Source organism: Pseudophryne corroboree, chromosome 10, assembly GCF_028390025.1.
Source record: "Pseudophryne corroboree isolate aPseCor3 chromosome 10, aPseCor3.hap2, whole genome shotgun sequence".
Taxonomy (NCBI): domain Eukaryota; kingdom Metazoa; phylum Chordata; class Amphibia; order Anura; family Myobatrachidae; genus Pseudophryne; species Pseudophryne corroboree.
The window spans coordinates 185404632-185419323 of NC_086453.1; the positions used below are offsets into that span (position 1 = coordinate 185404632).

At 49.2% G+C, this 14692-nt stretch overlaps 1 protein-coding gene across 2 annotated transcripts in view; it reads left to right on the forward strand.

Moving 5' to 3' along the window:
* The window catches only part of ZBTB40 (zinc finger and BTB domain containing 40), a 368246-nt gene that overhangs the window by 280083 nt on the left and 73471 nt on the right, over positions 1-14692 (forward strand). For both annotated transcript variants that reach the window (XM_063942961.1, XM_063942962.1), the window contains one exon: positions 10152-10598. In XM_063942961.1, the coding sequence (XP_063799031.1) occupies positions 10152-10598 (447 nt within the window). The remainder of the gene's footprint in view (positions 1-10151; positions 10599-14692) is intronic.

Here is a 14692-nt window from a genome sequence, read left to right on the forward strand (position 1 = left end):
GGATGCTTACCTGCATGTCCCCATTTACCCACCTCACCAGGAGTACCTCAGGTTTGTGGTACAGGACTGTCATTACCAATACCAGACGTTGCCGTTTGGTCTGTCCACGGCACCGAGGGTATTTACCAAGGTAATGGCCGAAATGATGATACTCCTACGAAAGAAGGGAGTTATAATTATCCCGTACTTTGACGATCTCCTTATAAAGGCGAGGTCCAAGGAGCGGTTGTTAGTCAGCGTAGCACTATCTCGGGAAGTGTTGCAACAGCACGGCTGGATTCTGAATATCCCGAAGTCGCAGCTGATTCCTGCGACGCGTCTGCTGTTCTTGGGCATGATTCTGGACACAGAACAGAAGAAGGTGTTTCTCCCCGGGGAGAAGGCCCAGGAATTGTCATCTCTGGTCAGGGACCTCCTGAAACCAAAACAGGTGTCTGTGCATCAGTGCACGCGGGTCCTGGGAAAGATGGTGGCTTCTTACGAAGCAATTCCCTTCGGTAGATTCCATGCAAGGATCTTTCAGTGGGATCTGTTAGACAAATGGTCCGGATCGCATCTTCAGATGCATCGGTTGATCACCCTGTCCCCGAGGGCCAGGGGGTCTCTGCTGTGGTGGCTGCAGAGTGCTAATCTTCTCGAGGGCCGCAGATTCGGCATACAGGACTGGGTCCTGGTGACCACGGATGCAAGCCTCCGAGGATGGGGGGCAGTCACTCAGGGAAGGAACTTCCAAGGACAGTGGTCAAGTCAGGAGACTTCCCTACACATAAATATACTGGAACAAAGGGCCATTTACAACGCCCTGAGTCAAGCAGAGCACCTGCTTCAAAACCAACCGGTGCTGATTCAGTCAGACAACATCACGGCGGTCGCCCATGTAAACCGCCAGGGCGGCACAAGAAGCAGGATGGCGATGGCAGAAGCCACAAAGATTCTTCGATGGGCGGAGAATCACGTGCTAGCACTGTCGGCAGTCTTCATTCCGGGAGTGGACAACTGGGAAGCAGACTTCCTCAGCAGGCACGACCTCCACCCGGGAGAGTGGGGACTTCATCCAGAAGTCTTCACACTGATTGTAAATCGTTGGGAACGGCCACAGGTGGACATGATGGCGTCCCGCCTCAACAAAAAGCTAAAAAGATATTGCGCCAGGTCAAGGGACCCTCAGGCGATAGCTGTGGACACACTAGTGACACTGTGGGTGTACCAGTCGGTTTATGTGTTCCCTCCTCTTCCTCTCATACCCAAGGTACTGAGGATAATAAGAAAGAGAGGAGTAAGAACTATACTCATCGTTCCGGATAGGCCAAGAAGAACTTGGTACCCAGAACTACAAGAAATGATCTCAGAGGACCCATGGCCTCTGCCTCTCCGACAGGACCTGCTACAGCAGGGGCCCTGTCTGTTCCAAGACTTACCGCGGCTGTGTTTGACGGCATGGCGGTTGAACGCCGGATCTGAACGGAAAAGGGCATTCCAGATGAAGTCATTCCTACGCTGATAAAAGCTAGGAAGGATGTGACGGCAAAACATCACCGCATATGGCGAAAATATGTTGCTTGGTGTGAGGCCAGGAAGGCCCCAACAGAGGAATTCCAGCTGGGTCGATTTCTGCACTTCCTACAGTCAGGGGTGACTATGGGCCTAAAATTGGGGTCCATAAAGGTCCAGATTTCGGCCCTATCTATTTTCTTTCAGAAAGAACTGGCTTCACTGCCTGAAGTTCAGACGTTTGTTAAGGGAGTGCTGCATATTCAGCCCCCTTTTGTGCCTCCAGTGGCACCTTGGGATCTTAACGTTTTTTGTTGGATTTCCTGAAATCACACTGGTATGAGCCACTTAAGACCGTGGAGCTACAGTATCTCACGTGGAAGGTGGTCATGCTGTTGGCCTTGGCCTTGGCTTCGGCTAGGCGTGTGTCAGAGTTGGCGGCTTTGTCATGTAAAAGCCCATATCTGATTTTCCATATGGACAGGGCGGAATTGAGGACTCGTCCCCACTTTCTCCCAAAGGTGGTATCAGCGTTTCATCTGAACCAACCTATTGTGGTGCCTGCGGCTACTTGGGACTTGGAGGACTCCAAGTTGCTGGACGTAGTCCGGGCCCTGAAAATTTAAGTTTCCAGGACGGCTAGAGTCAGAAAAACTGACTCGCTATTTATCCTTCATGCTCCCAACAAGCTGGGTGCTCCTGCTTCAAAGCAGACTATTGCTCGCTGGATCTGTAGTACGATTCAGCTGGCACATTCTGCGGCTGGACTGCCGCATCCTAAATCGGTAAAAGCCCATTCCACCAGGAAGGTGGGCTCTTCTTGGGCGGCTGCCCGAGGGGTCTCGGCTTTACAGCTTTGCCGAGCTGCTACTTGGTCGGGTTCAAACACATTTGCAAAATTCTACAAGTTTGATACCCTGGCTGAGGAGGACCTTGAGTTTGCTCATTCGGTGCTGCTGAGTCATCCGCACTCTCCCGCCCGTTTGGGAGCTTTGGTATAATCCCCATGGTCCTTACGGAGTTCCCAGCATCCACTAGGACGTTAGAGAAAATAAGAATTTACTCACCGGTAATTCTATTTCTTTTTCATCCACTAGGGGTCACTGGAGTACTCTTGGGATATGGACGGCTTCCACCGGAAGAAGGCACTGAATAAATTAATTTTGAGACTACTCCTCCCCTCCATATCCTCGAGCACCTCAGTGTTTTTTCTGTGCTCGACACAGTTAGAAGGCATAGTGGAGTTCGTCCACAAGTCTTGGAATTTTTTTCTAAGTTTATTTTTTTCTTTTTTTCTTAAATGATTGCCACATCCTTTCCCCCCTTCTGAGAGGCGTGGGTCAGGGATAGTGGAAGCTGCTGAGAGCAGCTGTGAGTGTCGGACCTCTCTGTAAAGAGCTCCCTCACACCACGTGCTGGCTGCCTGCAAGAAGCTGGACGGAGCTTGAATGAAAAGCCCCGTCATAGACCTTGTTACTGTCCAGGTATGTTGAGAGGGGCGGTCAGCTTACGCTGCCGCCCCACTGTTGAGTGATTGTATTGGGGACTGAGCGCATTATCACGCTAGGGTTAGATGGAGGACCAGCGCCGCATCCTAGATACATTGCCGCTGCCCGGAGCACGTGTGCATACGCCGCTTCACGGCTCTATGCAGTGCGCTCTCTGCTCCCGCGGACCGCCGCTCCCAGCACATCAGCAGCTGATGGTTCCCCGCTGCCTGGCTACACAGGTATAGGCCGCTCTACGGCTCCATGCTGTGTGTTATCCTGCGGTCCGGAGCGCGTGTGCATAGGCCGCCCCACAGCTCTATGCAGTACGCTCTGCTCCCGCTGACCGCCGCTCCCAGCGCCGCAGCAGCCGATGAGTTCCCCGCTGCCTGGCTACACAGGTATAGGCCGCTCTACGGCTCCATGCTGTGTGTTATCCTACGGCCCGGAGCGTGTATGCATAGGCCGCCCCACGGCTCTATGCAGTACGCTCTCTGCTCCCGCTCACCGCCGCTCCCAGCGCCGCAGCAGCCGATGGTTCCCCGCTGCCTGTCTACACAGGAATAGGCCGCTCCACGGCTCTATGCTGTGTGTGTTCTGGACCTGGAGCGCGTGTGCATAGGCCGCTCCACGGCTCTATGCAGTACGCTCTCTGCTCCCGCTGACCGCCGCTCCCAGCGCCGCTGCAGCCGATGAGTTCCCCGCTGCAGCCGATGAGTTCCCCGCTGCCTTGGCTACGCAGGTATAGGCCGCTCACACGGCTCTATGCGGTGTGTCCCACGGTGCCTCCGACCCGCTGCTGTACACGGGGTCGTGGGGGTGGGGGGGAGACACATTAGCAGTATTAAGCTTTAAAGGAAAATTTGGTATTAACATACTTAATGTTTCTCCTGTCTGTTCCAGGATTCCTATATTACATCTCTACTTAAGAGGGGTATTAGGGGAATTTGGGGATCAGTTTTCTTTTTGCTGGCGTGCACTGCACTTGCCTGATAATATACAAAGAACCTTAGTGTTATTACTGAGTCGTGCAAACTGTCTGTGTGTAGTTTGTATTGTCTGTCTTCATAATGAGTAAGACACCAGCAAAATCTAAGAAACAATTTTCCTGTCATGTCTGTAAAAGTGTGTTGCCTGATGGATCCACCACATGTACAGTATGTGTTATTAATACAGCTACAAATACGATTTCCATTCCAGAATTAAAGCCAGGTTCGTCTCCGGACCCTCCATGGGCTATGCTTGCAAATGTATTAGTTGGTTTGCAATCAGAGTTGGCCGCCTCTCGTGAAGAGAGGGAGGCGGCAAGATCTGAGTTTAAAATGAGACCGTTTGAGTTACCAGAGGAGTCTCAATCTGGTCAAAGGTCCACCTTTGGTGGAAAGGATAAGGTTCCTTTTCCTAATAATTTGCCAGTTTCTGCGATGCTAGACCTCACTGAACATGAGTATGAGGAGGGCGAAATAGACCAACAGTCAGATAGTGACGATTTTGACAGCCCAGGCATTGATAATCTCATCAGAGCAGTGCGTCAGTCGCTGGAGTTTACGGAAACTGAGGAGCCCCTGACGAACGATGAGGTAGTCTTTACTAAACGACAGAGATCTCCGATGTGTTTTCCTGTTTCGGAATCTCTTAATAAAATGTTACTGGAAACACGGAAGAATCCGGATAAACGGTTTTCTATACCTCGTAGATTTAAATCGAGTTACCCGTTTCCAGAGTCCATGACAGCTACATGGGAGAACCCACCATTGGTGGATTCGTCCGTATCTAAACTTACAAGGAAGTTAACCATACCAGTACCAACTGCTACTACGCTTAAAGACCCTGCAGATCGTAAAATAGAATCTATGCTAAAGTCCATGTATACAGCAGCAGGAGTGTTGCTGAGACCTGGGTTGGTTGGCATTTGGGTTACTAAAGCATTAATGGTATGGATAAAAGAGCTCAAGTCGGCTCTACAGGATGACCATCTTATACTTCTCGCGGATCAAATCTGGGAAGCTGCTGAATATCTATGTACAGCTTCTACTGACGTCTGTCAGCTTACTTCTCGCCTTTCTTCATCGCTAGTCACAGCACGACGAGCACTTTGGCTACGTTCTTGGCAAGCGGAGGCGGAGGTTAAAAAAGGTATAGAGGCATTGCCTTACGATGGCGAGAAGCTTTTCGGTCCCGAATTGGACAGATGGATTTCTGAGGCTACAGGAGGAAAGTCTGTGTTTCTTCCATCGCCTACAACTGTACCTAAACGGAAATATTTTGGTCCGGCGTTCAAATCCTTTAGAACTCAGCCCTTTCGTGGGCGGGGCACAGGAGCGGTCACGCTTGGTAGAAGAGGTCGGGGACGTGGTGCCCGACAATCCAATGCACGTCGTCAAGACGCTAAGACCACTAACAAGCCAGTGGCATGACGGGCTCCCAGCCCATCTCGGATCTCCAATTGTGGGAGCACGCCTTCAGAGCTTTCAGGGGGCGTGGCTTCAGACGTCCACAGATGGGTGGATCCGCAATTTAGTGTTAGAGGGTTACAAAATAGAGTTCGATTGTCTTCCGTCAGGGAGATTTTTCACGACAGGACTGCCTGTGTCGGACGACAAGAAAGCAGTTCTGCAGGTGGCCATTCAGTCTCTGCTGAATGCTGCAGTCGTGATTCCGGTCCCTGTGCAGGAACAGGGGCAGGGTTATTATTCCAGTCTGTTTGTGGTACCAAAACCAGATGGCTCAGTCAGGCCAATATTGAACCTAAAGGGTCTCAATCAATACGTCACTTACTACAGATTCAAGATGGAATCTCTCAGGTCAGTAATTGCAGGTTTAGAGCCACAGGAATTCATGATTGCGCTGGATCTCAAAGATGCGTACTTACACATTCCGATTTGGCCACCTAATCAGAGTTTCTTAAGGTTTGCAATAAGGCGAGACCACTACCAGTTTCAGGCTCTGCCGTTTGGCCTCTCATCAGCGCCTCGGGTATTCACCAAGGTGATGTCCGTGATGATAGCTCATCTCAGGTCCCTAGGAGTAATAATTGTTCCGTATTTGGACGATCTACTCATCAAGGCTCCGTCTCAACAGATGCTTCTCCAGCATGCGTTGCTAACGTACAATGTACTAGTTCAGCACGGTTGGATAGTCAGTTTCAAGAAATCACAGCTAATTCCGTCTCAACGACTTCAATTCCTAGGGATGATTTTCGATACAGTAAATCAAAAAATTTACCTACCACAACAAAAAGTACAGGTCATTCGTCATCTGGTACAATTAGTGCTCAAGCCACGCACAGTCTCAGTACATTTGTGCATTCGCCTTTTAGGCACAATGGTGGCGGCTTTCGAAGCACTTCAGTTCGGAAGATTTCACTCACGTCCGTTTCAACTGGAGGTGCTAGCACAGTGGTCGGGCTCACATCTGCAGATTCACCACAGGGTGAGATTGTCGCCACAGGTCAGGGTGTCTCTTCTCTGGTGGCTAAAGATACACAATCTATCTGCAGGGAGACGGTTCGGCGTCGGGAATTGGATAATTCTTTCAACAGACGCGAGTCTCAGAGGTTGGGGAGCTGTAGTTCAGAGTTATCGGCTCCAGGGCCTCTGGGCAGATCACGAGAGATTGCTATCTATAAATGTCCTGGAACTCCGGGCGATTTACAATGCGCTAAGACAAGCAGTGCACATGTTTCGTTTTCAGACTGTTCAGGTGCAGTCAGACAATGCGACGGCGGTCGCATACATAAACAAACAGGGAGGAACGAGAAGCCGCATGGCAATGCGGGAAGTAGCTCGGATCCTCAGATGGGCCGAATATCACCAGGTGATATTGTCGGCAGTGTTCATTCCGGGAGTGGACAACTGGGAGGCAGATTTTCTCAGTCGTCGGGATTTTCATCCAGGAGAGTGGGCATTAAATCCAGAAGTGTTTCAGATGTTGATCCAGAGGTGGGGTTACCCTCAGGTGGATCTGATGGCATCCCGCCACAATCATCAGGTGTCACGATATGTGTCCAGAACGAGAGATCCAAAGGCAGTGGCGGTGGATGCTCTCACAGCCGCGTGGCCGTACAGCCTCGTGTATCTGTTTCCACCGTTTCCGCTGCTCCCGCTGTTGCTAAAACGGATCAAGAGAGGGTCCGTCACAGTCATACTAATAGCGCCTCATTGGCCTCGGAGAACTTGGTTCTCGGATCTCCTCGGACTACTCGCAGACGATCCTTGGCCACTCCCACTACGTCCGGACCTGTTACAACAGGGTCCGTTCCTTTACCCCGATTTAGCGCGGCTGCGTTTGACGGGGTGGCTGTTGAAAAAGCCATCTTGAGAAGAGAGGGCATTCCTGAGTGTTATTCCAACCATGATACGAGCTAGGAAGCCGGTTACGGCAGCTCATTATTACAGAATCTGGCGTACTTATATAGGTTGGTGTGAAGCTCGGAGGTTTCCGACATCATCTTTTAAATTATCCCGTTTTTTGTTATTTTTACAGATGGGGTTAGATGGAGGACTACGTCTATCCACACTAAAGGTGCAGGTATCGGCATTGTCAATTTACTTTCAAAGGAAATTGGCTTTGTTGCCGTCGGTACATACGTTTCTGCAGGGTGTACTGAGGGTACAGCCTCCATTCATTCCACCTACAGCGCCATGGGACTTGAATCTGGTTTTAGATTTCTTACAGTCCTTTTACTTTGAACCCTTACAACAAGTGGATATTAAATTTCTCACTTGGAAAACTATTTTTCTTTAAGCCTTAGCTTCGGCAAGGCGTGTTTCAGATCTGGGTGCCTTGTCGTGCAAGTCACCGTATTTAGTTTTTCATGATGACAGAGCGGAACTTCGGACGAATCCCGCTTTCCTACCAAAGGTAGTGTCGTCTTTTCACATCAATCAACCAATAGTAGTTCCGGTATTAACAGAAAATTCCGGAACGTTGGATGTGGTTCGCGCATTACGCGTTTATGTATCCCGAACGTCTACAGTTCGTAAGACGGATACGTTGTTTGTTCTCTATGATGCGGCCAAGAGGGGTTGGCCAGCCTCTAAGCAGACCTTATCCAGATGGATTAGACTGACCATACGTCAGGCTTACCTTCATGCTAGGTTACAGCCACCTACATCAGTAACAGCTCATTCCACACGTTCTGTGGGAACGTCATGGGCAGCGAGTCGTGGGGCTTCTACGACACAGCTTTGCCGTGCGGCTACTTGGTCTTCAGTGCACACGTTTGTGCGCTTTTACAAGTTTGATACGTTTGCGGCACCAGCATCTAGCTTTGGCCGCCTGGTGTTACAGGTGCCAAACAGCTCTCCCGCCCACGGGGGAAACTTTGGTACATCCCAAGAGTACTCCAGTGACCCCTAGTGGATGAAAAAGAAAATAGGATTTTGGTACTTACCAGGTAAATCCTTTTCTTTGAATCCATAGGGGGCACTGGACGCCCACCCAGAGCAGTTTACCTGTTTTAGAGTAAGTTCAGTGGTTCTTATGGTAACACACTTTCACGACTGTTTTAAATTTAACAAATGTTAATCAGTTATGGTGTCAACTGTTTTAGTTGTCAGTTACGTTTTGTGTCAACTTTATTGTTGTCCGTGAGGTTATATGTAATTCTCCTTTTGTCAATCTCTCTATCGATCCTGTTCGGCTCAGTAAAAAACACTGAGGTGCTCGAGGATATGGAGGGGAGGAGTAGTCTCAAAATTAATTTATTCAGTGCCTTCTTCCGGTGGAAGCCGTCCATATCCCAAGAGTACTCCAGTGCCCCCTAAGGATTCAAAGAAAAGGATTTACCTGGTAAGTACCAAAATCCTATTTTCTCGTAGTCCGTAGTGGATGCTGGGCGCCCGTCCCAAGTGCGGACTCTCTGCAATACCTGTATATAGTTATTGCTTAACTTAAGGGTTATTGTTATGAGCCATCTTTGAATGAGGCTCAGTTTTTTGTTCATACTGTTGACTGGGTATGGTTATCACGAGTTGTACGGTGTGATTGGTGTGGCTGGTATGAGTCTTACCCTGGATTCCAAATCCTTTCCTTGTAATGTCAGCTCTTCCGGGCACAGTTTCCTTAACTGAGGACTGGAGGAGGGGCATAGAGGGAGGAGCCAGTACACACCAGATAGTACCTAATCTTTCTTTTAGAGTGCCAAGTCTCCTTCGGAGCCCGTCTATTCCCCATGGTCCTTACGGAGTTCCCAGCATCCACTACGGACTACGAGAAATAGAATTACCGGTGAGTAAATTATTATTTTTACTTACAAACAGAACAGACTGATAATCCTTTATACAATTAACTAAAGAAGAATTTACCTGCACTCCGCCGCCTGATTTTACATGTTAATATTGTTTAATAAAAATCCTGTATCCTTTATTGGGTTTAGAACTGTTTCACGGCTGCTGCTTCCCATTTGTAAGATTTTTGAGTCTTTATTATCCTGGTAACTCCCTTTATTGTTAGCAGTCTACCCCCCTTCCCCCTTATAAGATCCTGTGGGTACTCCTGTTATCCATTAACCTAGACACTGCTCGCAGCTGGTGCATGCCTTTCCACCAAGTCCTGGTGCTGCCGTGCCGATTGCAACAACCTAAATAAGTTAATGACCGATGACTCCTAGTCTTCACAGTGGATAACCTTTCAGCTGGCAGTATTGTTTTTGGGTGGTTGTTTTTTTTTTTTTTTTTTTTTTTTGATCAGCCCGCTCTTTGTGGATTGGACACTGCAGACACTGCTTTATTTCCTCTATATCTGGAACTACTAACCAAAATTATTGGGAGCGCTGTGCAAATTAATTATTCATTTTAAGGATTACAGCCACTCCTATCTAGTGCTAAATAGTGTTAGGCCCTTCCTAGTGCCCCTGTGGGTACTAGGGTAATCATTACGAAAATAGTGCCCCACTTTAAATTAATACATGTATTTATGGGTATATGTAGAACGGTTTCCAAATAAAAATATACCATTAAAAGTTCTTTCCTAGCCGCTTGGTGGTTAGTCACTACCTGCCTGGTTTGGGGGCAATGTGTGTCCCACCTAACATGGCAACTTGCTTAGAGGGGAGTGAAAGATGGCATGGTGGACAGATTTTGCCAGGTATATTTCATTTATAGTCTGTATTCATATAAAATGTGTTTGCTCTTTAAATTTCATCTTTTTTTTTTTTTTTTTTTTGGTTAGGTTTAGTAGTGGATGGAAAGTGCAATTTTCAGAGTTCTAATAAGTGGGCTGTAAACAGTGACTGCCAGATGGAATTTATCGATGATGTCGGTGACAGGAATGAGGAAGACGATGACGCAAAAGATGATGAAAATGAAGAGGTGGATTCTGAAAAGGAGAGGGCTGAGCTAACGCAAGAGAAGGGATCAAAAAAGAACTTCATCTGCAAATCTTGTGACAAGATTTTCCTGTTCCGCTGCCGCCTGGAGGTCCATATGAAGCGCTGCCGGATGGCAAAAAGAAATCCGCTACAATGCAAAGACTGCAATGTGGTTCAAGCTTCTAAAAAGGAGCTGGACCAGCATCGTGAGGAAGTGCATGGCTACCTAATTTCTCGCACTAACAAGGGGAAAAGGAGAATGCTTGTCACATGCGACATTTGTGGCAAAGAGTTTGCTCATCCCTCAGGTAATATTGTTGTGTAACAAATTTTGCATACATTTGTTCAATTATGTCCTAGAGGATGCTGGGGTCCACATTAGTACCATAGGGTATAGATGGGTCCACCAGGAGCCATTGGCACTTTAAGAGTTGGAGAGTGAGGGCTGGCTCCTCCCTCTATGCCCCTCCTACCAGACGTAGTTTAGAAAATGTGCCCGGAGGAGCTGGTCTCAGCTAGGGGAGCTCTATAGGAGTTCTTTTAGTTTTATTATTTTATTTAGAGTTTAGGCACAGGGAGGCTGCTGGCAACAGCCTCCCTGCTTTGAGGGATTAATGGGGGGCTAGTGTCCGCCCTGAAGGGTCTGAGCCACTATCTCCGCTGACAGGACACTGAGCTCCTGAGGGGATCGAACGTTCCTCGCCACAGGGGGTCGCTCACCCCGGCAGTATGTCGCAACCCCCTTACAGAGCCAGAAGATCAGAAGATATGGCGGCACAAGGGTAGGAGCGCAGCTTTGTGCGGCTGCACTCTGGGAAGGCTCAGCGGCACAGTGTGTTGGCGCTATGAGGGGCGTCCTGAGCCAGCGTTTTAATACCCTACACTGGTCAGACTCTAACCGGAGACTGAATCCCCAGACTAGCGTCACAATCCTCCGTACTCCGACGCTAACAGGGGATGGAATCCCCCGCCTTGCGGCGGAATCCTCAGGCCAGTATAAGGAATTTGTGCGGGAAGATGCACCATCTTCAAGGGGCGGAGCTTCTCAGAGCTGACCCAGCAATGTTCAGCGCCATTTTCCTGCCTGCAGTTCCTGTACACAGACGCTGACAGAGCTGTCCCTTCAAGTAACTCCAGCTATCCTGTGTGGTACCAGGGGGTTGCAGAAGGGGGGGGGGGGGGGTTGGGGGGGGCGGTGAATTAGTTCTGTGTAACCTGTTACAGTACACAGTGGGAGCTGGTAAGGGGTGTCCTTTATCTAAACAGCGCTGTGTGTGGGTTGGCTCCAAACACTGTCTCTCTCTTGTGTGTTTGGAGTTTTTGGGGTCTCCAGTTAGCTATGTCCAGGGACTCTGTGTCATATGCGGCTGAAGATATGTCCTCTCAGGATGATCTCATTCCATGTATTCAGGATTTCACTGTTTTAGCACAGATACCAGCAAGGGAGCCCGAATGGTTGTCCTCTATAAAATCTATGATTTCTCAGATTTTTACTAGGGTTGCACAGGATGAATCTGCAACTCAGGTTTTACAGAATTCTATGGCAGTTTGGTCCAGTTCCGTTACCTCAGGACCCCCCTCTGTAGGTTCCCACATACGTGCTCTTTCTCAGATTATGCAAGACGACACGGATACCGACTCTGACACAGCAGACTGTGATGGGGATCTGCTCAGGGGGGCCGCATCTCTTGCTAAAGGGGTGCAGTTGATGATAGAGGCTATTAGGGATGTGTTGAATATTGCTGACACAAAACCTGAGCAGGTTGATGAGGCTTACTTCACTGACAATAAGAAAGCCTCACTAACCTTCCCTGCGTCCACAAAATTAAATGCTATTTCTCTAACGTCCTAGTGGATGCTGGGACTCCGTCAGGACCATGGGGAATAGCGGGCTCCGCAGGAGACAGGGCACATCTAAAAAAGCTTTTAGGTCACATGGTGCGTACTGGCTCCTCCCCCTATGACCCTCCTCCAAGCCTCAGTTAGGTTTTTGTGCCCGTCCGAGAGGGTGCAATCTAGGTGGCTCTCCTAAAGAGCTGTTTAGAAAAGTTTTTTTTTAGGTTTCAATCTCAGTGATTCCTGCTGGCAACAGGATCACTGCATCGAGGGACTTAGGGGAGAGATTTCCAACTCACCTGCGTGCAGGATGGATTGGAGTCTTAGGCTACTGGACACTTAGCTCCAGAGGGAGTCGGAACACAGGTCAGCCTGGGGTTCGTCCCGGAGCCGCGCCGCCGATCCCCCTTACAGACGCTGAAGAGACGGCAGAACGGAGGTCCGGAAAGCAGGCGGCAGAAGACTCCTCAGTCTTCTTGAAGGTAGCGCACAGCACGGCAGCTGTGCGCCATTGTTGTCACACGGCTCACTGACTCAGTCACGGAGGGTGCAGGGCGCTGCTGGGGGCGCCCTGGGCAGCAATATAATTACCTTTAGTGGCAAAATAAATACATCACATATAGCCATTAAGGCTATATGTATGTATTTTAACCCAGGCCAGTTTCTTAAAAACCGGGGAAAAGCCCGCCGAAAAAGGGGCGGAGCTTATTCTCCTCAGCACTCAGCGCCATTTTCCTGCTCAGCTCCGCTGGTGAGGAAGGCTCCCAGGTCTCTCCCCTGCACTGCACTACAGAAACAGGGTAACAAAGAGAAGGGGGGCATAAATTGGCGATATTTATATATTAAGAGCGCATATATAGTAAACAACACCTTCTAGGGTTGTTTATATACATTTATAGCGCTTTTGGTGTGTGCTGGCAAACTCTCCCTCTGTCTCCCCAAAGGGCTAGGGGGTCCTGTCTTCGATTAGAGCATTCCCTGTGTGGCTGCTGTGTGTCGGTACGTGTGTGTCGACATGTATGAGGACGATGTTGGTGTGGAGGCAGAGCAATTGCCGATGATGGTAATGTCACCCCCTAGGGAGTCGACACCGGAATGGATGGCTTTAGTTATGGAATTACGTGATAATGTCAGCACATTACAAAAGTCAGTTGACGAAATAAGACGCCCGGCAAACCAGTTAGTACCGGTTCAGGCGTCTCAGACACCGTCAGGGGCTGTAAAACGTCCTTTACCTCAGTCAGTCGACACGGGTACCGACACAGATGAATCTAGTGTCGACGGTGAAGAAACAAACGTATTTTCCAATAGGGCCACACGTTATATGATCACGGCAATGAAGGAGGCTTTGCAGATCTCTGATACTGCTGGTACCTCAAAAAGGGGTATTATGTGGGGGGTGAAAAAACTACCTGTATTTTTTCCAGAATCAGAGGAATTGAATGACGTGTGTGATGAAGCGTGGGTTAACCCCGATAGAAAACTGCTAATTTCCAAGAAGTTATTGGCATTATACCCTTTCCCACCAGAGGTTAGGGCGCGCTGGGAAACACCCCCTAGGGTGGATAAGGCGCTCACACGTTTATCAAAGCAAGTGGCGTTGCCGTCTCCTGATACGGCCGCCCTCAAGGATCCAGCAGATAGGAGGCTGGAAACTACACTGAAGAGTATATACACACATACTGGTGTTATACTGCGACCGGCAATAGCCTCAGCCTGGATGTGCAGTGCTGGGGTAGTGTGGTTGGATTCTCTGACTGAAAATATTGATACCCTGGATAGGGACAGTATTTTATTGACTCTAGAGCAATTAAAGGATGCTTTCCTTTATATGCGAGATGCTCAGAGGGATGTTTGTACTCTAGCATCAAGAGTAAGCGCGATGTCCATATCTGCCAGAAGAAGTTTATGGACGCGACAGTGGTCAGGTGATGCGGATTCCAAGAGGCATATGGAAGTATTGCCATATAAAGGAGAGGAATTGTTTGGGGTCGGTCTTTCGGACCTGGTGGCCACGGCAACTGCCGGCAAATCCACTTTTTTACCTCAGACCCCCTCCCAACAGAAAAAGACACCGTCTTTTCAGCCGCAGTCCTTTCGCTCCTATAAAAAGCGACCAAAAGGACAGTCTTATCTGCCGCGAGGCAGAGGAAAGGGTAAGAAAGGGCAGCAAGCAGCCCCTGCCCAGGAACAGAAGCTCGCCCCGGCTTCTACAAAGCCATCAGCATGACGCTGGGGCTTTACAAGCGGACTCAGGAACGGTGGGGGGTCGACTCAAGATTTTCAGCAATCAATGGGTTCACTCACAAGTGGACCCGTGGGTCCTGCAGATAGTATCTCAGGGTTACATGCTGGAGTTCGAAAGGTCTCCCCCTCGCCGGTTCCTAAAGTCTGCTTTACCAACGTCTCCCTCAGAAAGGACGTCGGTTTTGGAAGCCATTCACTCAGCAGGTGATAGTCAAGGTACCCCTCCTACAACAGGGAAAGGGGTATTATTCTACACTATTTGTGGTACCGAAACCGGACGGTTCGGTAAGGCCTATTCTAAATCTGAAATCCTTGAACC